Source organism: Elephas maximus, chromosome X (assembly GCF_024166365.1).
Source record: "Elephas maximus indicus isolate mEleMax1 chromosome X, mEleMax1 primary haplotype, whole genome shotgun sequence".
Taxonomy (NCBI): domain Eukaryota; kingdom Metazoa; phylum Chordata; class Mammalia; order Proboscidea; family Elephantidae; genus Elephas; species Elephas maximus.
Genome location: NC_064846.1, coordinates 122815477 through 122837887, shown reverse-complemented (window position 1 = coordinate 122837887; position 22411 = coordinate 122815477). Strand labels below are relative to the sequence as shown.

The 22411-nt window shown below is 49.5% G+C and overlaps 1 protein-coding gene across 11 annotated transcripts; it reads left to right on the top strand.

The window, feature by feature from the left end:
* The first annotated feature begins 3 nt into the window (after positions 1–3).
* HDAC6 (histone deacetylase 6) lies at positions 4–20112 on the top strand. 11 transcript variants are annotated; one of them, XM_049872247.1, is made up of 30 exons: positions 548–650; positions 1302–1424; positions 1503–1631; positions 1766–1854; positions 4233–4317; positions 4415–4455; positions 5192–5288; positions 5454–5551; positions 6713–6817; positions 6932–7000; positions 12443–12569; positions 12677–12742; positions 12834–12893; positions 12968–13057; positions 13393–13499; positions 13589–13656; positions 13895–14048; positions 14144–14272; positions 14380–14599; positions 14886–15019; positions 15512–15580; positions 15704–15896; positions 17648–17797; positions 18039–18213; positions 18340–18566; positions 18678–18752; positions 18836–18940; positions 19067–19213; positions 19312–19440; positions 19692–20112. In XM_049872247.1, exons 2-30 carry the CDS (start codon positions 1332–1334, stop codon positions 19758–19760), a joined length of 3300 nt encoding a protein of 1099 aa, XP_049728204.1. In that variant the 5' UTR covers positions 548–650; positions 1302–1331; the 3' UTR covers positions 19761–20112. The 11 variants fall into 11 exon arrangements, with proteins under 11 accessions (XP_049728209.1, XP_049728207.1, XP_049728200.1 ...); XM_049872252.1 differs by lacking the exon at positions 548–650 and adding an exon at positions 4–113 and having other exon boundaries at positions 14431–14599; positions 18340–18752; XM_049872250.1 differs by lacking the exon at positions 548–650 and adding an exon at positions 4–113 and having other exon boundaries at positions 18340–18752.
* Positions 20113–22411: the final 2299 nt, after the last annotated feature.

Sequence of the window (22411 nt, the reverse complement as noted above, 5' to 3'; positions counted from 1 at the left end):
GCGCCGGAAGCAGCGGGAAAGTGGGAAAACGCCGTTGCCTAACTCCCTCCCTTCCCTGCGCTCTCTTGAATCTTTGCAAGGCACAATCGTCGCGGATCCAGAGGGTTCCTGAGGTGACTGGGCAGGGGCAGAGGGTTGGTGGCCAAGGCAGGCAAGCAGTAGCCGGGGGACGGGACAGCCTTAGCCTTGTATTGAACCGCTAGTGCTACTTCACGCAGGCGCAGCATAGACAGTTTCTCCTGCCTCCGCGCCGGTTTTGTGAGCTTGCGGAAGGTGTGGCCAGCGCGATGGGCGTGGTCTTGGGGGGCACTGAGGAAGCTGGTGTGGGCGGGATCTCAGCAGGCAGAGAGAACCGCCCCAATGGAAAGGAGGAGCCTGGGAACCCGCCGTCCCACAAGTCGCCAGAATTTGCTAGCGAGAGCAATGGGCGGGGTTTGAGAGGGGGCCGCGCCCAGTGAGTGGAACCGAAGCGGTTGGTCTGCGTCAATGTGGGGAGCGAGAAGGGGGCGGAAGCTAGCGGGAGGCGGCTCAGGACTGGCTAGAGGGGGTTGGTGTGGCGTTAAGTGTAGGGCCTAGGGCAGGGGATAGGGTCTGGAGGAAGGAAAGTAGTCCTCTCAGGGGCGGGACTTATTGAAACGTTAGGGGCGAGGGTAGGTGAATCGTTAAGCTTGGGATGGGGCAGTGGCTGGGTTTGGCTGAGTGAAAGCGTGGGCGATTTTCCCTGGAGATCGCCGTAAAAGGAAGATTTGTGAAGGGGTGGGGTCTGGGTGAGGCTTGTTGTTAGGTACTGTCGAGCCGATTCCGAATCATAGCGATCCTGTAGGGCAGGATAGAACTGCCCCATAGTGCTTCAAAGGAGCGGCTGGTGGATTGAAACTGCTGACCTTTTGGTTAGCAGCCGAGCTCTTAACCGCTACACCATCAGAGTTCCACAACCAGGACGAGGCTTAGAAGAATGAAAGGGTCTGGGAATGGGGGGCTAGGTAGAGTGGAAGGGCGGGGATTAGCTGGGAAGGGCAGGCCCTAGAAAGGACTGAGTCGGGAATTAATGGCTCAGTGAAAGGGCAAGTATTTGAAAGAGGAAAAGAGAATTGTGTAAAAGGGGTAGAATTTAGTGGAAAGGTGAAAGGGACACCCCAGTGGAGGGAGAGGGTCTTGGGAGAAGTGGAGTTTTAGAAGGCAGTGGGGAATAGGCTAGCATAAGGGATGGAGAATAGTATAGGAGGCGGGCCGGCAAGGGGAAGGATATTGGGTCCTCTGGGCACACCGTCCCTTACAGACAGTCACGTCTACTCCCCCAGGACCGTGTCAGGGGCTCAGTCTCTCCTACCATGACCTCCACCGGCCAAGATTCCACCACAAACAGACAGCGAAGGAGTAGACACAACCCCCACTCACCCTCCCATAACTCCAGCGTCATCTCGGTGAGGCCCCAGACCGGCCCCGGGGAGGGAGAGCCGTGGATTGTCCCCTGGACTCTGACCCTTCTTTCTGCTTGACAGAAGCGTGGTGTTAAAAAGGGTGCTGTACCCCGCTCCAGCCCTAGTCTAGCAGAGGTAAAGAAGAAAGGCAGAATGAAGAAGCTCAGCCAAGCAGCAGAGCAAGACCTAATCATGGGGCTGCAAGAGCTGGTGAGAGGGGCCTGGCCTGGATTTAGCCTCCAATGGCAACCCAAGACCCTGAGGTTTCCCATCCTGGACAGTATGGAATGTTCCCTCTGACTCAGGCTCTAATTGGATCTGTGTCTCCCATTTTTTCCCTGCAGGATCTGAACCTGGAGCCCAAGGCACTGTCTGGCACAGGCTTGGTGTTCGAAGAGCAGCTAAATGAATTCCACTGCCTCTGGGATGACAGGTGAGGCTGAGTCCTCTAAGCAGTCCCCAAAAACACATTAGCAAGAAGGAATTCTTTCTTAGGGCAGCCTGGAAACTGGAAGCAGATGATTTGGGGAGGTGGGGCTTAGAGTTAAAAGGGTTCCTTTTAGCACCTACTGTGTGCCAGGAGGAATCCTTGGGTGATGTAAACAGTTGTGTGCCAGGAGGAATCCTTGGGTGATGTAAACAGTTAAGTTCAGCTGTTAACTACAGGTTGGAGGTTTGAGTCTACCCAGAGGTGCCCTGGAAGAAAGGCCTGGTGATCTACTTCAAAAAATCAGCCATTGAAAACCCTATGAAGCATAGTTCTGCTTTGACACACATGAAATTGCCATGAATTGGAATTGACTCAATGGCAACTGGTAACTGGTAGTAGTATGCTAGGAGTTGGTGATACAAATGTGGACAAGATAGACAAGGTCCTCTCTCAGAGAGCTGAAAGGAGAGTAGGAGAGCTGATCATTAAACAGCCAATGGCAGTATGAATTGTTTAATGAAGGAGGACTTAAGACCAGGGGATTGAAGGGTATTTAATAGAGGACCCTAAGCTAGCATTCAGGGTTCCTGGATGGCTTCACTGGGGCAAGGACATTTATGGTGAAAATGAAGAATTACACTTCCCACAGACTCTACTTTCACCCTTGTTGTAATCCATCAGTAAATCCTTATTGGCTCTATGTTCAAAATATACATATTCAGTATCTGATCTCTCCACACCACCTCTACTGCTGCCACAGTCAGTAGAGGTGGTGTGGAGAGATCAGATACTGAATACACCTAGACTATTGCAGAGGCCTCCTCACTGGTTCCGCTGCTTTTGCCCTCATCCCTACAATCTGTTTTCCACACAACAGCTTAAAAAAAAATTCTTCAAAGGTGGACCGTTGCCCTCAAGGTAAAGTCCAAATTCTTCATCCTGGCCTCTAAGGTTCCACATGACTGGCCCCACATCATCTTTGTAACTTCATCAGCCACCATCCTGTCCCTCATTCACTTCACTTCACCTGTATTGGTCCCCTTGCTGTTCCTCAAACATGCCAGGTACCCTCTCGCCTCAGGTCTTTACTCTGGCTGATCCTTTCTCCAGAGATTCCTTTCTGTCTCCTCTTCTCCCAGCTAGTGCTTATTCACCATTCACATCTCAGCAAGACTTTCTCAGAGAGGGCTTTTCCTTGCCACTACCCTACCCTATACCTGACTTAGATACTTAGAGCCCATGTCATTGTTTTTAAATGATTATATTTGTATGTTTACCAGTTGAGTATCTTATCTCCCCCATCTAAATGTAAGATTCATGGTGTAAAAACTGTATGCCTTTCATTTATTGAATAAATATTTAGTATTTACTGAGGAGTAGTAGATACAGCAGTAAACAGAATAAACAACCCTGCTTTCATGGAGTTTGCATTTTAGAAGGGAAAGACAGACAGTAAACCAAAAAAAAAAAGTAAATTGTGTAGTATGTTAGAAAGGGAGGTGCTGTGGCAAAGAATAAAGTGGGAAGAAGGGTAGTAGAAAGTACAGTGGAGGGGATTCTTAAGTGTTAAATAGTAGGACCTGAAGGAGGTAGGGAGTGAGCCACTCAGACATCTGGGAGAAAGTTCCAGGCAGGAGGAACAACTAGAGTAAAGTCCCTGAGGCAAGTGAATACTTGGTTTTATTGAGAAACAGTGAGGAGACCAGTGTAGGTGAAGCAAAATGATTAAGAGGGAGGGTGGTAAGAAATGGGGTCAGAGAGGAGGTGGGGGACAGTGTGTAGGGCCTTCTGGACCATGGTGGGAGCCACAGGAAGGTTTTGAATAAAAGATTTAGGTTTTAACTGATGTCTCTGGCTGCTGTGTAAAGAAAGGAGTGCTAGGGGAGCAAGGGCAGAAGGAGGATAACCAATAAGATTACTGCCCTAGCTCAGGTGAGAGATTATAGTAGTAGCAATGGAGGTGATGAGGAGAGGGTCAGACTCTGGATATATTTTGAGATTGGAGCCAACAGGAGTCAGTGGAGATTCCAAAGTGTTTGGCTTGAGCAGCTGTGGAAGGCTGGATGGGGGGGATGTGGCAGGAGCAGATGTGGTGCTCACCACTGTCTATAGACATATATATAATGTAGAGAGAGAGATGGAGCCCTGGTTGCGCAGTGGTTAAGTGCTCAGCTGCTACCTGAAAGGTCGGTGGTTCGAACGCACTACCTGCACCATGGGAGAAAGATGTGGCAGTCTGTTTCCATGAAGATTGCAGCCTTGGAAATCCTATGGGGCAGTTTTAGATATATATATATATATACATATATATACATATATACATATATATACATATATATATACATACGTACATATATATGACTGTGTCTTTGTCTCCCCAGCTTCCCTGAATGCCCTGAGCGGCTCCATGCCATCAAGGAGCAGCTGACCCAGGAGGGCCTCTTAGATCGCTGTATCTCCTTCCAGGTGAGTCCCCCAGCAGATACCCTGGGTGGAGGGCTGGCGACTGGTGGGACCTGGGCCTGGCTTGTGTCTTAGCCATTTATTCCTCATGTCTCCCCAGGCTCGGTCAGCCAAAAAGGAGGAGCTGATGTTGGTTCACAGGTGAAGGTTTGGTAGCCTTGTAGGGATGGGGAGGAAGCTACCCTGGGCTGACTAGGGTGGCTGACTGCTTTGGAAAGGAACATCATGGGCTTTGTGGCCTTGGGCAAGTAACTGAGGCTCTTTGGATCATCACCTGTAACATGGGGGCTAATAAACATGCCTTTATCAGGAGGCTTCAGTGTCAGGGGCTTAGAACAGTACCTGACATATCATCAGCCCACGATGAGCTGTTGTTACTATAACCTGGTTGTAAAAAGATGGTTGATATGTGGACAGAATGATCAGGGCTATGCCCCCAGAGGGCTGCAGGAGCCCAAAATAAGAGGCCTGGAGGCATGTGGTTCAAGGAAAGCTAGCTGGGCAGAGGGAGGGTATCTGAGTTGAGCTTTAAGAGGAGAGAAAGAGTGAGTTAGATGAAGAGGAATGCTGAGAGGGAAGGGAGGTATAGACAGGTGGAACAGTATGGCCCAAGTCCTGGAGGTAAGGTTTGGTGTGGCTAGAGCCTGGGGCAGGGAAGGGTGGCAGGGAGCAAATGCTATTACAGGGAATGCAGCGGGCTAGGGAAGGAGGGAATGTGTCCTATGTCTCAGCTATTTCCCCTGGTTGACAGTTGAGGGCCTTGATTGACCCAGGGTATGGTGTATGAAGGACTCAGATGGGGAGGGGATACGGTCCCCCTGCTCAGGGCTAAGGAGGGAGGCAGTCCCCTGAATGCCATCCCCCATCTGTTCCTTAGCCTAGAATACATTGATCTGATGGAGACGACCCAGTACATGAATGAGGCGGAACTCCGCATCCTGGCAAAGACCTATGACTCAGTCTACCTGCATCCAGTATGGATGAGTGCTGCGGGAGCAAGGGAGGCAGCACTCCTGGGGTCCCCATCCCCATGTCCGCCCCACCCTGGACCCCATTCCCCTGTGTTCCCTATGGGAGCAGCTGAGTGGACAGGCCTGTTCTCTCCCTCACTCCTTCTCTGCTCCCCACTGTCGCTGCAGAACTCATACACCTGTGCCTGCCTAGCCTCAGGCTCTGTCCTCAGACTGGTGGATGCGGTTCTGGGGGCCAAAGTCCGGAATGGCATGGCTGTCATCAGGTAGGAACCTCTAACATTTAGCTTTCTACCTTTTTTTTTTTAATTCTTTCTCTCAAATTTAAAATTTACTAGTATGGGTAATATATTCACATGGTTCAAAAGTCAAAGATACAAAAGGGCATATAAGAAAAAGTCCTTCTCCCACCCCCAGTTCCTCTCCTGGGAGGTAATCATTGTAACCAGTGGCTCGTGTCCTCCCAGAAACAGTCTATGCTTAGTCAAGGAATAACTACTATCTCATTGATTCTAAGACGTATATTTTTTTCCTATTTTTAACGTCTTGAAATACACATACTTCTTACAAACAGTGGCGTCACAGAATTTAATTGATAGCATTTTCTGCTTTGTTGTTGGCATTTAAAATCATGGTACGTCTTCTAATCATTGGCATCTCAGAGCTGACGAAATGTAGTCAGTATATCCTCTCACCCCCTCTCCTTTTTTAACCATAAATGGTATGAGTACTTGATACCCCCTTCCATACCATGCACTTTTCACTTACGCATCTTGGGAAGCTTAGCTTAACCAAAAAGACCAAATTCGTTGCCACTGATTTGATTCTGACTCATAGTAACCCTATAAGACAGAGTAGAACTGCCCCATAGGGTTTCCAAGGCCATAAATCTTTACAGAAGCAGACTGCCACATCTTTGTCCTGCAGAGCTGCTGGTGGGTTTGAACCACCAACCTTTTGGTTAGCAGCTATACCATCACGACTCCTTAAGCCTAGCCTAGAGCCATATAAAACTCCATTGTGCAATTGTACAAAAATTCAACCAGTCCCCTGCTAATGGATGTTTTGGTTTTTTCCATCATTTGCTGTTTAAAAAAAAAAATTCTGCAGCAAATATCGTTGGGCATTTACAAACATGTTATTTCACTCTTTTTGTTGTATAGATTGTGGACTAAATCCTCAGCAGCAGAATGACTGAGTGTGAGGCTGTATGCAGTTACCATTTGAACACTGGCAAACCTCCCCTGGAGAGAGAGCTGTAAATTGGGGGTGGTGAGGGTTCAAGAGTCCCAGTTACTCAGTTCCTGGCAGATTTGCAGGAGTCAGCATTGGAGGAGTTGGTACTCCAGGATTAGGGAGCCGGGGAGAATCTGTCTCAGTAGAGGAGGATCCCCTGACCATTTTGTGGTCTTCCCTGTCCTCCCCAGGCCTCCTGGACACCACGCCCAGCACAATCTTATGGATGGGTATTGCATGTTCAACCATGTGGCCGTGGCTGCCCGCTACGCTCAGCAGAAGCATGATATTCAGAGGTCAGCAGCAGCAGGGCAGATATGATGGCCTGGGGTGGAGTATCCTGGTCTGGGCTCTTCCCCTGCATTCATCTTGATCCCCTTACACAGTGTCCCCTTTCTTCTGGCACACAGGGTCCTTATTGTGGATTGGGATGTGCACCATGGTCAAGGAACACAGTTCACCTTTGACCAGGACCCCAGGTATGCCCCAAGTCCAACTGCAAATAGTAGACATAGGCCCAGCCAGAAGGGGCCTAGGAGGAAGGAAAAGCAAGGCATTCAAAGGATCTTTGCTAGCATTGTGTGTGTCTGCTGTCTTTCTTAATATCACTGTATAAGGCAGGGACTGTTGGGTTCCCCATATTACAGATAAGGAAACTGAGGCTTACAAGATAAGAGGTTACACATAGAGAAAGTGGTAGAGACATGATTTGAGCCCAGAAATATTTGGGGATCTTGTTCACTGAGACTGGAGTGAACCTCAAATTACAACTTTGTTTTTTCATATTATGGCAATATTGTAAAGTATGTGTTGAAAAAATTAATACAGAAATGTCTAAAGAACTGTGAGTCTCCTAGAATTCCCATCACCTTATAAATGACTATTGACAGTGTGGATTATATTCTCACAGATTTTTTCCTGCGGATGTATGACTATTCATTATTATTATTGTTGACAGTGCCTAATGGGATAATCCTCTACATGCTCTTCAGCGACTTGCTTTTTTTTTTTTTTCATTTAAAACCACCTCTTTCTCTGTAGGAGCTTTATAGCATTATATTGTGTGGCTGTTTGGAAACCCTGCTGGCGTAGTGGTTAAGTGCTACGGCTGCTAACCACAGGGGCCGCAGTTCGAATCCGCCAGGCACTCTTTAGAAACTATGGGGCAGTTCCACTCTGTCCTGTAGGGTCACTGTGAGTCGGAATGACTTGACAGCACTGGGTTTGGTTTTTTTTTTTTTTTTGGATCGCGTGGCTGTACTTCTCTTTGACCTCTGGATATTTAAGATGCTTTCTAGTTTTTGTTATTAGACAAGTCTACAATGAACATTTTGAAAATATGTGATTTTATACTATTCTGAGTATATCTGAAGGATAAATTTCTGATAGTGGATTTCTGGGTCAGAGGGTCAGCATGCTTTAAATTCTGGTATATACTGCCAGACTTCCTTCCAGAAAGGTTGTACTTATCTAGACTTCTATGAAACCAACTGCATAGAATCCACTTTTTTTTCCATAAATCCTGAGCTCTCACGGCCCCTTGCCTGATCTAGGTAGGTTGTTTTCTAGACTCAGGCCTCTCTTAAGTTCTTGGGAGTTTTTCATCTATTAGATCTTTGATAATTTCTTCTACTGTGCTTTCTCTGTTCTCTCTAGAACTCCTGTTAGCCAGATGATAGACCTTCTGAGTTGGTCCTCTATGTCTCTTATTTTATTTTATGTCTCTTACTTTTTGTCTTATGTTTTCTCTTTTTCCTTTTGCCCTGTATCCTAGGAGATTTACGTTCAAATTTACGTTCAAGTCTTCTGTTGAATTTTGTATTTAGACATTCATTTAATCTCCAAGAGTACTTTCTTCCTCTCTGTTTCTACACCATATCATTCCTGATTTTGTTTTTTAGAGTACTAATTAGAAATGTCTTCTCTTCTGTTCCCTGAAATATGTCTTTTTATTTTGGGGATGCTTTAATTGTTTGTTTATATTGGTCCTTCTCTTTCATGATGTGATTTTCCTCAAATGTCTAATGATCCTTATATGGCTGTTTATGCTTAAGAGCAAAGTACTGTGTTTACTGTTGTAGGTGGCTGTCATGGGGCTACTCTTCCATGGTATCTGTAGGTATGTTTTCCTGAAATGCATTTTCCCAGAATGGGGGCAGGGAATTTCCATTGACAGGTTTCACTTTAGGCCATGCTGGCAAAGACCCAGGCGCTAGATGGGGTCCTGCCAAATGCCAGAATCAAGAGGATCTGTTCTTTGGGCTGCCATCTCTCTTTTTCTCCTCAGCCTTGCCAAAGACTTGTTTATTTTATTTATCTTTTGAAAATCTAGCTTTTGGCTTTTGGAGTCATTTCTACAATTTTATTGTTTTTTTTTGTACTTCATTCTTTTTTCTGTTTTTATCTTTATTATTTCTCCTGTGTTCTTTATTTTCATTTCTGGCGTCTTGATTTGAATGCATCAACATTTATCAACTCATTAGCCAATCTTGTTTCATCTATATCTGCACCCACTGCCTTGCTCCTGTATATTTTGAAGCTAATCCCAGACACCATATAGTTTCATCTGTAAATATTTAAGAATGTATCTCTAAAATGTAAGATGCTTAAAAAAAAAAGCATGACCACAATATCACGCATAAGAAAATTAACAAGAATTTTTTAAAGTATCATTAATTGTTCTTTTTGTTCTAATAAATGCACCAGAGGGTATAGATTTGTTGTTTTGTGGATACATTATTGACCATATGCATGAGTATGAAGAATTGTGAATATATTCAATACATTCCTCCTTAAGAATAAGAATGTATAAGTAAAAATTCTCTCTGTGCTCTTTAATCTCCCAGCTTCCCCTCTCTCAGTCTTATAACTCCAGCAGTAGGGTCTTGGGGTGGAGACAGATTGGAGAGTCCTTAAAATCTTTTTATAAAGACAGTGAAAGCAGGTAAACTAAAACTGTTGCTGTTGTGTGCTGTTGAGTCGATGCCGACTCATAGCGACCCTGTAGGACAGAGTAGACAGAGTAGGGGTTTCTAGGCTATAATCTTTATGAGAGCAAATAACCAGGTCTTTTTTTCCCCTGAGGAGCACCTGGTGGGTTCAAACCTCCGACCTTTTGGTTACCAGCTGAGCGCTTAACCATTGCACCACCAGGACTCCTTAAACTAAAACTAAGTAGTTAAAAGAAACAAATTTGGTGACCTGCTAATTGAGAATTGGCTATTCAGTGTTGATTTTGGGTGCATTGACCCAGTGTCTGTGCTTGATTTCTCCAGAGGAGAAACCTCAGGTCATCTTTTTTTTTTTTTTTATAAATAATATATTATTGTGTTTTCGTTGAAAGTTTACACAGCAAATTAGATTCCCATTTAACAATTTCTATACAAATTATTCAGTGACAGTAGTTACATTTTTCACAATGTGTCAGCATTCTCATTAATTCCATTCTGGCTATTACGTCTCCAGTAATCTTGTTCCCCTGCCCCCTTACCTTCTCATCTTTGTTTTAGAGTAATTGTTGACCCTTTGGTCTCATATAGATGGTTTTTTAAAGGAGCGCAGCACTAAGGGGTGATGTTCTTTATTTTATGAGCCAATCAGGTCATCTTCTTGAGGGTAAGGGAGGGTGGGGTGCCCTGCCTCCAGCTGCTCAGCATGGGAGATGGCTCTGAGAGTCTAATACCCCATGTGTTACCCTATTCTCTGGAACACCTGGTGCCTCAAAGTCCTGAGGCTTTCTACCTTCCAGAGACTTGAAGTCACTCATTGTCTGACATCTTTTCCCTCATTCTCCCTGTCTTTCTGGGTTGCTACTCATTTAACATTCCTTTACTGTCATTTGTCTGAAATTGTGGAAGGGAGAGGAGGTAAAGCTTGTGCTCTCAGTCCACCACCCTTTCACTGGAAATGAGTCGAACTTATTTTAAAATCCCCTCTGTTTGCTTTATAAACTTAGTTTCCTTGGGTGTTAGTTCTGTTTGTTGACTCTGGTGATACTCCTGTGGGGTTGGTTTTCTCCAAATATTTCTTTATTCTTTTATTCCCGATGATAATTTTTATGTTCTGCTCTATTTCTCTTCCACTGATGGTTAACTTAGTACCTATATTTATCTATCAGTATACAAAATAAAACAATGATTGCTTCATCACCCACCTGCTCCTCAGGATCAGTTTTAGCATGGGTTTCATTTCCTAATTCCAAGATATTTCCCATTTTCAAAAATCCATTTATGTCAGTTGCATTACGTTTTTAACAACTGTTATCAACATTTATTAGATTTTGTCTCTTAAGTTTGTCTAGATTTATTGCATACCACTATTTCTTGCATATCTCTAAGAAGAAAAAAATGCAGGCTAAATTCTTTCTGGAACAAGGCAGGTGGTGGATGAATAGATGGATGGATGAGTAGATGGATGAAAGATTATTCATTTTTTTTGCCCAGAGTTAAACCCTCTCACAGCCCCTTGTCTGGCTTTCCATCAGAACATGTACAGTCCTGACTTTTCAGTATCTGTTTTGTATGTCAGTCCCCCTCACAATCCCCTGGACCCCTCTTAGTGCTCAGTTTCTCACCTATAAAATAGAGGAAGTAGTAAAGGGGGCCTGTAAAGTGTTGGAGAGAAGTAACTGCCCCCTCACTGACCTCATGACAACCCCCCACCCTCCTCCACCTCCACATAGAGACCTAAGTTCCACCCCTCCTAACCCCACAAGCCCCATGCCACCTGTGGGTCTCCAGTGTCTTGGTCACAGGGGCAGGTGGGTAGGCACGCATGATCTAGAGTCCCCTGCAAGGTCAGGAGTCCCCAGGGGCTGGGATAGACCCAAAAGCTCCCAGGGTTTCTGAGCTGAGCATGGAACCAGGTGAATACTGTCTTAGTTATCTAGTGCTGCTATAACAGAAATGCCACAAAGAGAAATTTATTCTCTCACAGTCTAGTAGGCTAGAATTCCGAACTCAGGGTGCCAGCTCCAAGCCTTCTCTTTCTGGGGAAAGGTCCTTGCTATCAATCTCCTCCTAGTCTAGGAGCCTCTCAGCACAGGAACCCTGGGTCCACAGGACACACTGCACTCCCAGTGCTTCTTTCTTGGTGACATGAGGTCTCTCTCCTCTCTCTTTTATATCTCAAAAGAGATCGGCTCAAGATACAACCTAATCCTGTAGATTGAGCCCTGCCTCCTAACATAACTGCCTCTAAATCCTGCCTCATTAACATAAACCAAAAACCAAACCCATTGCCATAAAGTCAATTCGGACTCATAGCGACCCCTTGGGGTTTCCAAGGGGTGGCTGATGGATTCAAACTGCTGACCTTTTGGTGAGCAGCTGTAGCTCTCAACCACTGTGCCATAACATCATTAAAAAAAAAAACATTACTATTGAGTCGATTCCGACTCATAGTGACCTTATAGGACAGAGTAGAACTGCCCCAGAGGGTTTCCAAGGAGTGCCTAGTGGAGTCGAATTGCCGACCTTTTGGTTAGCAGCCATAGCTCTTAACCACTATGCCACCAGCGTTTCTATAACATCACAGAGGTTAGGATTTACAGCACATGGGATAATCACATCAGATCACAGAATGGTGGACAACCAACAATAGTGGTTGGGGGGACACAGTTCAATCCATAACAGATACTGAGGGGGGCAGTGAGGTTTACTGAGAGGCTCCAGTGGGAGACCAAATGAATGAGTGAGTGATGTAGCGAATAAATGAAGAATTAATGGGAGAATGAATAAACTGGCAGTTGAATGGAAGGGTGAATTAACAGAAGAATGAATGGATATATGGATTAAAGAATTAATGGGAGAATGAATGAGTGGTTGAATGGGGAAACGGGTGATGAGTGAACCATGGCAGCTGTGGGCTGGAGAGATTGACTCTCCTCCAAGCCCCCCACCTCTATTTTCCTCTGCCTCCAGCGTCCTGTATTTCTCCATCCACCGCTATGAGCACGGCCAGTTCTGGCCCCACCTTAAGGCCTCTAACTGGTCCGCCACAGGCTTCGGCCGAGGTCAGGGATACAACATCAATGTGCCTTGGAACCAGGTCAGTGGTGGCATACTCTGCCCCCACCGTAACACCCACGCCTGCCTCTCAGGTAGTCCAGAGCAGGTGGTAGTGGCTGACTGACTCTGTCATGCCTCTGTCTGCAGGTGGGGATGCGGGATGCCGACTACATTGCTGCGTTCCTGCGCATCCTGCTGCCAGTTGCCCTTGAGGTCCTGGGGACCTAGGGTTTGTTAGGGACAGGGCAGCGTGGAGGGATGGGCCATGAGGGCAGGGGCCTCATGTAGTCCATTCCCTCCTCAGTTCCAGCCACAGCTGGTCCTGGTGGCTGCTGGATATGATGCCCTCCAAGGGGACCCCAAGGTAAGGCAGGGTCCTGGGGTAGCAGGTGGGCAGAGGGGCTGCATGGAGCCAGGCTGACCCTTCCTGCCCCCTAGGGCAAGATGGCTGCCACTCCAGCAGGGTTCGCGCAGCTGACCCACATGCTCATGGGTCTGGCAGGAGGCAAGCTGATCCTGTCTCTGGAGGTGAGTGATGCGTCATGCCCGCAGTTCACCCCATTACCACAACCTTTGTCTCAGCCTGTGGATTCTGGAGCACTTGAGAACCAGACTTTCGAGTCCAGCAGGGGTTTCAATCCCAGCATTTCCGCTTAATAGCTACAACCTGGCGTAACTCACTTAACCTCTTTGTGCCTCAGCTTTTCTTATATAAAGTAGACATAATGCTAATAACAGTCACCTTAGATCATTGTCCAGTGAATTGAGGTCACCCTCTAAATTCCTTTTTGCTTGACATGTAGTATGCACGTTATTATTATCATTCTCTGAGTGTCTGGTTCTCCCACAACTCCTCCTTCCAGGGTGGCTACAACTACCGCTCCCTGGCTGAGGGCGTCAGTGCCTCGCTCCACACCCTTCTGGGAGACCCTTGTCCCATGCTGGAGTCCCCTGGTGCCCCCTGCTTGAGGTGAGCCCAGGTGGAGGAGTGGGTAAGTGGGACCCTCACTGCCTACCCAGGGGCCATTGCACCCATTTTTCGCCTACCCTGCCCTCCAGTGCCCGAACTTCGATTTCCTGCACTCTGGTAGCCCTCAAGCCCTTCTGGGAGGTCCTTATGCAATCTGGTAGGAAGTGGGAAGTGAGCTGGTGTGGAGGGTTGGGCATGACGTGAGTGGTGGGGGAGACCCTCTTCCAGACCAGCCCCCAGCTTTCCTGGGCCACCTTGGTAAGGGAAGGTCAGGCCCTCTCTCTGGGCCCTGGTTTCAGGCCTTCTGCCCCTTTTTACATTTGGGTGAGCCCAGCCCCAGAGTATTGCGGGGGCCAGGCTGGGAAAGTAGGGTGAATGTGGCCTCCCCCTTGTAGCTGAGACCCTCGAGGAGGACTGCGTGGAGAAGGACAAGGAGGAGGGGCCGTGGGAGCCCCCTGTGCCCCAAATCATGGCCTGGCCAATGCTGTGTGCTCGCACAGGGCTGGTCTATGACCGGCGTATGATGAATCACTACAACTTATGGGACAAGTATGCAGCCTGAGGGCCAGGATAAGTGGGTGTGGGGTCCCTGGCCTGCTTCTCAAGCATTGATCCCCCACCTCTGGCTTCCCCCCTGCTCCCAGCCACCACCCCGAGATGCCCCAGCGCATCTCGCGAATTATGTGCCATCTGGAGGGGCTGGGCCTCACTGAGCGCTGCCTCACCCTGCCTGCACGCCCCGCCACAGATGCCGAGCTGCTCACCTGCCACAGGTCAGACTCCCCCATGCCTGAGGGGGCTGGGGTCCAGTGGGCTGGAGCTGGGGTTTCCCTCCCAGAACACGGGGCAGTGTTGAGCACACAGCTGCTGTGGCGCCCAGGTGGGGCTGGAACCACCTCACTGCCCACCAGTGCTCGTCTCATGCCTCCAGTGCTGAGTACATAGCTCGTCTGCGGGCCACGGAGAACATGAAGACCCGGGAACTGCACCGTGAGGGCGCCAACTTTGACTCCATCTACATCTGCCCCAGCACCTTCACCTGTGCACAGCTCGCCACTGGCGCTGTGTGCCGCCTAGTGGAGGCTGTGCTTGCTGGAGAGGTACATCCTTTGTGGGGTGGGTGATAGGCTAGGGAGAGGAGGTCTTGGGAGAATGGACAGAGAGGGCCCTGGGAGAGTTGGGCAGGGCCTGAGGAGAGGAGGTATGGGGGGGGTCCCCTGATGACTAGAGAGGTATGCCTAGAGATGGGGATTGCAGGGGTGGGTTGGGAGGCAAGGGAAGGGGCCCCTAGTACCCGCTAGAGGGGACAGGAGAGAGGGAAAAGGAGAACGGGATGGAAAGCAGCGAGGGATGATGGTCAATCTTAGCTTCCTGCTCCTCTTCCAGGTACTGAATGGTACTGCTGTGGTGCGCCCACCAGGACACCATGCAGAGTGGGATGCTGCTTGTGGTTTCTGCTTTTTTAACTCTGTGGCTGTGGCTGCTCGCCATGCCCAGGCCATCAGTGGGCATGCCCTGCGGTGAGAGCTCTCTGGGGAACCCCAAATCCTGACCCTTGTTGGGACCTGGTGATCCCCCCCAGCCCAGTGCTTTGCTAGCAGGCCCCTGGTGTCACCCCCAGAACTTACCCAGAAACAGCCAAAGGTCCACTCATTTAGCACTTTACCCGGCAAGGACCAAGGATCTAGCCTCTCAGTGGCACCCTGGTGCTTATAAAACAGGATCCAGGGTCCAGCGCCCACCAGTTCTGGCCTATAGCAGTTATCGGAGCAGAATCTAGGGTCCATCCCTCAGCACTGACTCAAGCCCAGAGTGAAGCCCTTGGGACCCAGGATCTGGCTTTCACATTTACTCTGATAATACCCAGAAGCCTGATACCCAGCATTTTCCTAAAAGGGACCCAGGTCCTGCCACCAGCCATACATACTCCTGCAGACTCAGAGGTCTAGCCTAAGCCATCTCCCAGGGGGCACATATCTTGGGTTACTAAGGAGCTGCCCCCCCCCCCCCAGGATCCTGATCGTGGATTGGGACATCCATCATGGTAATGGAACTCAGCACATATTTGAGGATGACCCCAGGTGAGGGGCTGGCGTAGGGGGGTGGCCAGGGAGGTAGGCAGGCCATGCCTCAGGGATCCTGGGGGCCTACATGGGCAAGGCAGCCACCACCTGGCCACGGCCTCCTTCCCCTCATCCCGGCAGTGTGCTCTACATGTCACTTCACCGCTATGATCATGGCACCTTCTTCCCCATGGGGAATGAGGGTGCCAGCAGCCAGATTGGCCAGGCCCCCGGTGTAGGCTTCACTGTCAACGTGGCCTGGAATGGGCCCCGCATGGGTGACCCCGACTACCTGGCTGCCTGGCATCGTCTGGTACTTCCCATTGCCTACGAGGTACGGCTCAGGATGTAGGTGATGTGACTGGGGTTGGAGGGGCAGTACGTTCCTGCCTTCTCAGTGTGTGCATCTGACTACTGGGCGCCTGATCATATACGATGCCTGTGGTGGCTATACGTGACTGCTAGCTGAGTGTGGTGGGGTGTGACTCTGTGATGGCCTTTGTGTACTTGTCTGAGTGTGTACTTGTGCCGTATGTGACTGCCTTCTCTGTGTGTGACATTGTGTGAGACTCCCTTGAATGTGTGTGTGTGATGTGTGTCTGTCCTGAATGTACGAGGGTGGTCTGTGTGCAACCAACTGTAGATGTGTGCTCTGTGTATACCATCATGAGTCACTGTGTGTGCCTGTCCATACATGAGGGTGGCTGTGTGTGACTGCCATCTCTGTGTAACTGCACAAGGGAAGGAAGGGGCCTGAGTATGAGACTGTGCAGGTGGCTATTTGTCACCACCTTTTCTATGTGCTGTGGGTGGGATATTGTATGTCACTATATGTGGCTATCCCTGTGGCAGCCTGTGTGTGACTTTCTGCAGTGGGTTCTGTGTGTGGCAGCCACCTCTGTGTATAACCGTAGCTGCATGTATCTTCCTGACTAGGTGATGGTCCGTATATATTTGTCAGACTATGCATAAGTGACTGTATTTAACTACCTTCTCTTTATGTAAACTGCGTGTGTGAGGCATTTTGTGTGACTGGTTATGTGTGTGTGACAGACTTTGTGAGGGCAGATGTAGGTGACTGCCAGGGACTGCCATCTCTGGGAAACTGTACATGGTATGTGTGTGCAATTCCATATGTGTGTCTGGCTCTGCACAGGTGGCCGTAAGTACCTGCTTGTGACTGTGCGGAATTGTGTGTGACTATGTGTGCAAGTGACCACCTCCTCTGGGTGCAGCAGTGTGCGTGTGGCTGTCATGAGTGTACGGTGATGGCCTCACTGGGGCTGTCTGTGTGTATGCGCACGCACACACATGAATGGTTGTGTTTGTGCAGGGCTGGCTGTAGATTGTTGCCCGCTCTGAGAGAAACTGTATGTGTATGACTAGTGTGAATGTGTAGTCATGGTGTGTGTGGGACTGTGTGTGTGTGGGTATATGTGGCTGTATGCGACTGTCTTTTCTGGGTGTGGCACTTGCATTGTTCATCTTCTGTGATGAGAGTGTGTTTGTGCCTCTGTTTGGCACTGTGTGTATAAAACCTTGTGTTTTGTGCATGTGAGTCCCATGTGTGACCCAGGGAGGAGAGTGTGCATCTTGTCTCCCCCTGGCGTATGTCAATGTGAGAACATACCTCTGTCTCCCTGTGACTCATGTCACCATCTCTGGATGTGTGCGTCTCTGTGTCTCATGACACTGTCTCTTATCTCTGTCTCTCATGTCTTCATGTCTCTCTCTCATGTCTCTAAGTCTGTGTTTGGTATGTCTACATCTCTGTCTGTGTCCAAGTCTCTGTCTGTGTCTGAGTCTCTGTATGTCTGTGTTTCTTCTTTTGGAGTCTTGTGCCTCTGAGTCTCTATTTCTTGTGTCTCCATGTCTTCCCCTTCCTTGTTGTCAGGTCTCTGTTGTCATGCCTCCATCTCTTTGTCTCCATGTCTTCATTTGTCCTTGTCTTCGTGTCTGTGGTCACATGTCTTCATCTCTCTGTGTCTAATGTTTCTGGGTCTCCATGTATCTGTGTCTCTATCACCGACTGCCTACTGAAGTCCCCACCCTCATGCCCATTCATCTCTTTTCTCCCTGCCTCAGTTTAACCCAGAACTGGTGCTGGTCTCAGCTGGCTTTGACGCCGCACAGGGAGACCCCTTGGGGGGTTGCCAGGTGTCACCTGAAGGCTACGCCCACCTCACCCACCTGCTGATGGGCCTTGCCAACGGCCGCATTATCCTAATCCTAGAGGTAAGTCTCCTGTTCCTCTTCACACTGTGGGAGGGTAGTTTGGAAGACTTGGAGTCCTCCCCTTTCTTCTGGCTGGTTGTGTCTCAGGGCAATGTCCTAAAATCTCCTTTGGGCATCATTTTCTCATCTCTTTCAAAACTTCACAGTGATGGTCCCCACCTAGGATTGTTGGCACATACAGGATATCTTACCCCCACCCCCAACTCTCTGAGGAGTTTCCCTTCCCTTTTTCTTAACACAGGGTGGCTATAACCTGACATCCATCTCGGAGTCCATGGCTGCCTGCACCCGCACCCTCCTTGGGGACCCACCACCCCTGCTGGGCCCTCTGAGGCCCCCGCTATCAGGGGCCCTTGCCTCGATCTCAGAGACTGTCCACGTCCATCGCAGATACTGGCGTAGCTTGCGGATCAGAAGTGAGTGGGCATGGAGACTTGGGGGCAATGGGGGACTCGGAAGGAGGGGACTCAGGAAGGGGCAGGAATTAGAGGCAGAAAAGGGGCTAGCACCCACACTCAAGAATCTCCTTCCTATGGTTCCAGAGGTGGAGGACAAGGAGGAGGAACCCTCCAATTCTGAGCTGGTCACCAAGAAGGAGCCTCAACCAGCCAATCCTGGGTCAGCCAAGGGGATGGCCAGGCCAGAAGAAAACATTCTGGAAGCAGGCATGGGGAAGGCTACCTCAGCATCACCTGTGGAGGAGTCCATTCCAGGCCAGGCTAAGTCAGAGATAGCCACGGTGGAGCTCGCTAAAGACAAGTCCTTGGAGGTAGCCACTGGTGGGGCCATGCTGGACCAGACCACCTCAGAGGGGCCTGTGGGGCACACCAAGCTAGCTTCATGCACTGACAGCCAGACCCCCCCATCCTCACCTGTGCAGGGAACCACCCCTTACATATTCCCCAGTAACTTGATTGAGAGTCTCAGGACCTTGGACCTAAGCAATAAGACTCAGGTAAGGCCCACCACACCTAGGTAAAGGGAAGAGGGGGCAAGAATCAGGCCTCTCAGATACCTTTCTTGCTTCTGTGTGTCCAGAAGGCCCCAGATTCTCAGACCCCAGAAGAGAAGCTACTAGGAGAGGCAGCTGGAGGTCAGGACTTGGATGATTCCAAGCTGATGGGCTTTGGTGACACTGACGAGGTGAGCTCAGGGAGAGGCTGAGGCTTCCTTCTCTTGCCCACTTGTCTCTTCAGGTAGGAGCATATCATGTAGGAATTTGTAGTGGGGAGATTGGGTCCCCATCTTACTCGGTTTTATCCACCCCAGGCCACCTTTTATGCTGTGACACCACTGCCCTGGTGTCCCCATTTGACGGCAGTCTGCCCCATACCTGCAGCAGGCCTGGATGTGACACAACCCTGTCAGGACTGCGGATCCCTCCAGGAGAATTGGGTGTGCCTGTCTTGCTATCAGGTATGGAGTAGAGGAAGGGGATGGGGTAGAGGTTACCCAGGAAGAAAATCTCAGATGGGTGCTGCCCACCCTGCCCAACACTCACTCCTCAACTTTAGGTCTGCTGCGGTCGTTACATCAATGCCCATATGATCCAACACCATGAAGACTTGGGACATCCACTAGTTCTCAGCTTCGTCGACCTGTCTACCTGGTGTTACCACTGTCAGGCATATGTCCACCACCAGGTGGGCCCTGGGGAGACCCTTTAATGAGTGCATACTTAGCTCCCTCACCGTCCAGTACCTTCTCCGATTGGGTGAGGGTAGACTGGAGACCCCTCTGCTTGGCTGTCTCATGTGATTATTTTTTTGTGGTGTGGGGGCTGTGGAATAGTCCAGGGAGCAGGGTGTTTGAGGGTTGGAGCGGGGGTAGCGTCCTGGCTGAAGTAGATGGGACCTCACTAGCTCTTATTACCCTGTTCTTGCCTCCTCCCCAGGCTCTCCTAGATGTGAAGAATCTCGCCCACCAAAACAAGTTCGGGGAGGACATGCCTCGACCACACTAAATACCAGAACGCACTGTCTCTTCTCCACCTTCTGAGGCCCAAGATAGACCAGCCCTGGTTCATTTCAACCTGTACCTTGGATGAGGGGTAGCCTCTCATGGAATCCCATCCTGAATACCCTTTACAACACCCCAGGGGTGCTTATTTAAGTGTAAATACTTTTAAGAGGACTGTATTGATCAATTGTGGATCTTCTTTTGCCCATCTACTCCCCCCAGAGGAAAAGGAGGGCAACTCAGTGCCCCCAAGAGGGGACTGGTATCATTGAAGATGATGACATTGGAGGGAGGGAGGATCATACCGGCAGGTATGGCAGGGTTGCATATGTAATAAAGTGCAAGCTGTTACAAAATCTGGAGAAAGCCTTTTAACTTTGAGTGAGTGGAGAATCTCTGGCCAGCAGTAATGAAGGAGTAAGGGAGTGGGTCTACATCAGGTCACCCCCATGCCCACCCATCACCCCAAAAAAACTATCTGAAAATTGAGCAAGCATCTTGACTGGCTCCACTAGAGATTAAGTGGTAGACTCTGGTAGAAACTGAGTGCCTGTCTTAGAATTATGTGCCTCACGGCCAGCTCAGTGTGGGCCACTAGGCTCCACCCTGGGCTGAGAAGGCAGAAAAACTAGCAGGAAGTTTCCTTAAAAGGCCTCAATTTCGCATCTGTCTGATCTAATCTGGTGATTGGGGGAGAGGTGTCCAGGTTTAACATAACTGGGTATGGTGGTCATAGATAGCTTCCTGGGGGAAGGAGTACCTAGTGTTGACCAGAGAGAAATTGGGAGGACAGTTTTGGGGTTTTATTTCTCTCACATAATGAGAATTGCTTTGGCAGTTCAAGGAAGTTAGGGCTAAGGTTTCTTGAAATTTCTTCATGGCTATCTTAGGATCCCAAGATGATCACCAGAGCCCCTGTCATTCATTGAAGAAGTAGGGAAACAGAGAAGGGCAAGACGGTTACTGCTGGCTGAGTCAATCCCTTCTTAAGGAGCATTCTGAGTGCCCCACCCAACAATGCTTACATCTCATTGGTCAGAATTGTGTCACATGACTCAGCTGCAAAGGAGTCTGGGAAATTTCCTAGACATTTTTTACCTCAGATAAAATCAGGTTCTTTTTGCTCTGATAGAATACTTCCTCCCCTGCAACAGTTTCCCTCCAGGTATGTACATAACCCAGCCTGGAGCTACTAAAAAAGCCTGCTTGAGGCGGGACTGGCCACCTGGCCACAAAGAGGCCCTCACAAAACGTTTCCCAAAGTCTGGCTTTCTAGGTCAAAATCTACCCCCACACACATACACTAAGTCACATCCCAAATGGGGACAAGGTAAAGGAGAGAAGCAGCAAGATGCAGTGGGACACCCATGCGGGTCAAGCACACCCCCAGGAGGCCCTCCTCCTTTGGACCCGCGCAGGCAAGCCAGGCCGTGATCTCGCACTCACCCCAGAGCGACACAGGGGTTGCCCGCAGGACTGAGAGCTGTGGCGTCTGCGCATGCTCACTGCCCCCACCCTGCGGGGAGGGGGCAGCACCTCCGCCTCTTATCAGAGCCCAGAGCTGCTGCCTGGGTCCCAGAGACCACCGCTTGCCCAGGAGAGAGGTGAGCCTGCGGCTGCGCCCTAACCCCATCCCTAAGCCGGGAGGTCTTACCGCGAAGGGTTTTGGAGGCGCGACCAAGGTCGGGAGGTCCCAAGATCTTGAGTTTGGGGGACCCTTCCCCTACCGCCTCCCAGCCCCATAATCGTCCGGCCCTGCTGTGTGAGGTAAAGAGACTCGGGTGAGGGTATCCGGCTGTGCGTGAAGCAGGGAGGTTTCACCGAGACTCCCCCACCCCCTCCTGCCCCACCCCCCAGTCCATTACTCCCTGGGACAAGAAAGGTGAACTTTCTTTGTCCAGACTGAGCCCAAAGTGGAGGTGGGCACAGGGTCACCTCACCTGGCTTAGTCAAGGAAGGTGTGACCTGTGAGGCTAGCCTGGAAGGCGGATTGTAAGATCTCATATTTGGAGTGACCTGCCCCTGCCCCCTCCCACTCTCCCTGAACCCCAGACCCCTAGCCCCTCAACTCACCCTCCTAGGTCGGGAAAACAATCCAGACCACGTATTAGGCGGGATCGCAGGGTCTCAACGGCCCTATGATGACACTCCAGTAGCACTTGCCACAGCAAGTCGTTCTATATTTCCTGAGAAGTGTGAGACCCCTCCTCTGTTATATCCCTGACTGGCTGTGTGACCTCGGGCCAGTCACGGTAACCTCGTTTCTCTGAGTCTTGCTTTTCCTCATTGATAAAGGGAGCTTGGTGATAACCCAGGCCTCACCAGGATGTTGTGAAGATTATGTGTGAGCGTGGGTGTGTCAGAGCACCTGGCACAATACTGAGCTCTCAGTAAATAATGTCTGCTGCTATTTTTAATTGACTCGGCAACAGGTTTGATTTTTTTGGTTTTTATTATGATTATTATCACTTTCATCAAGAGCGGAGAGCTGTTCTCGCATCTCATCCTCAGCTTTCCAGCTGCTCAGGCCCAAAACTTAAAGAGTCATCCTCGTCCCCCTCTCCTGCCTTTTATCTCTAAGGATAAAAACCGGTTCAGAATTTATCCAGAATCCATCCTCTCCTCAGCACATCCACAGCCACCACCATCATCACT

What these genes read in the sequence shown, in the direction of transcription:
- HDAC6 (XM_049872250.1), top strand. Translation starts at nt 1,332, where the DNA reads ATGACCTCCACCGGCCAAGATTCCACCACAAACAGACAGCGAAGGAGT. An exon ending in ACCTTTGACCAGGACCCCAG is followed by an intron (nt 7,001 to 12,442) that starts GTATGCCCCAAG and finishes CTCTGCCTCCAG; the next exon opens with CGTCCTGTATTTCTCCATCC. An exon ending in ATCAGTGGGCATGCCCTGCG is followed by an intron (nt 15,020 to 15,511) that starts GTGAGAGCTCTC and finishes CCCCCCCCCCAG; the next exon opens with GATCCTGATCGTGGATTGGG.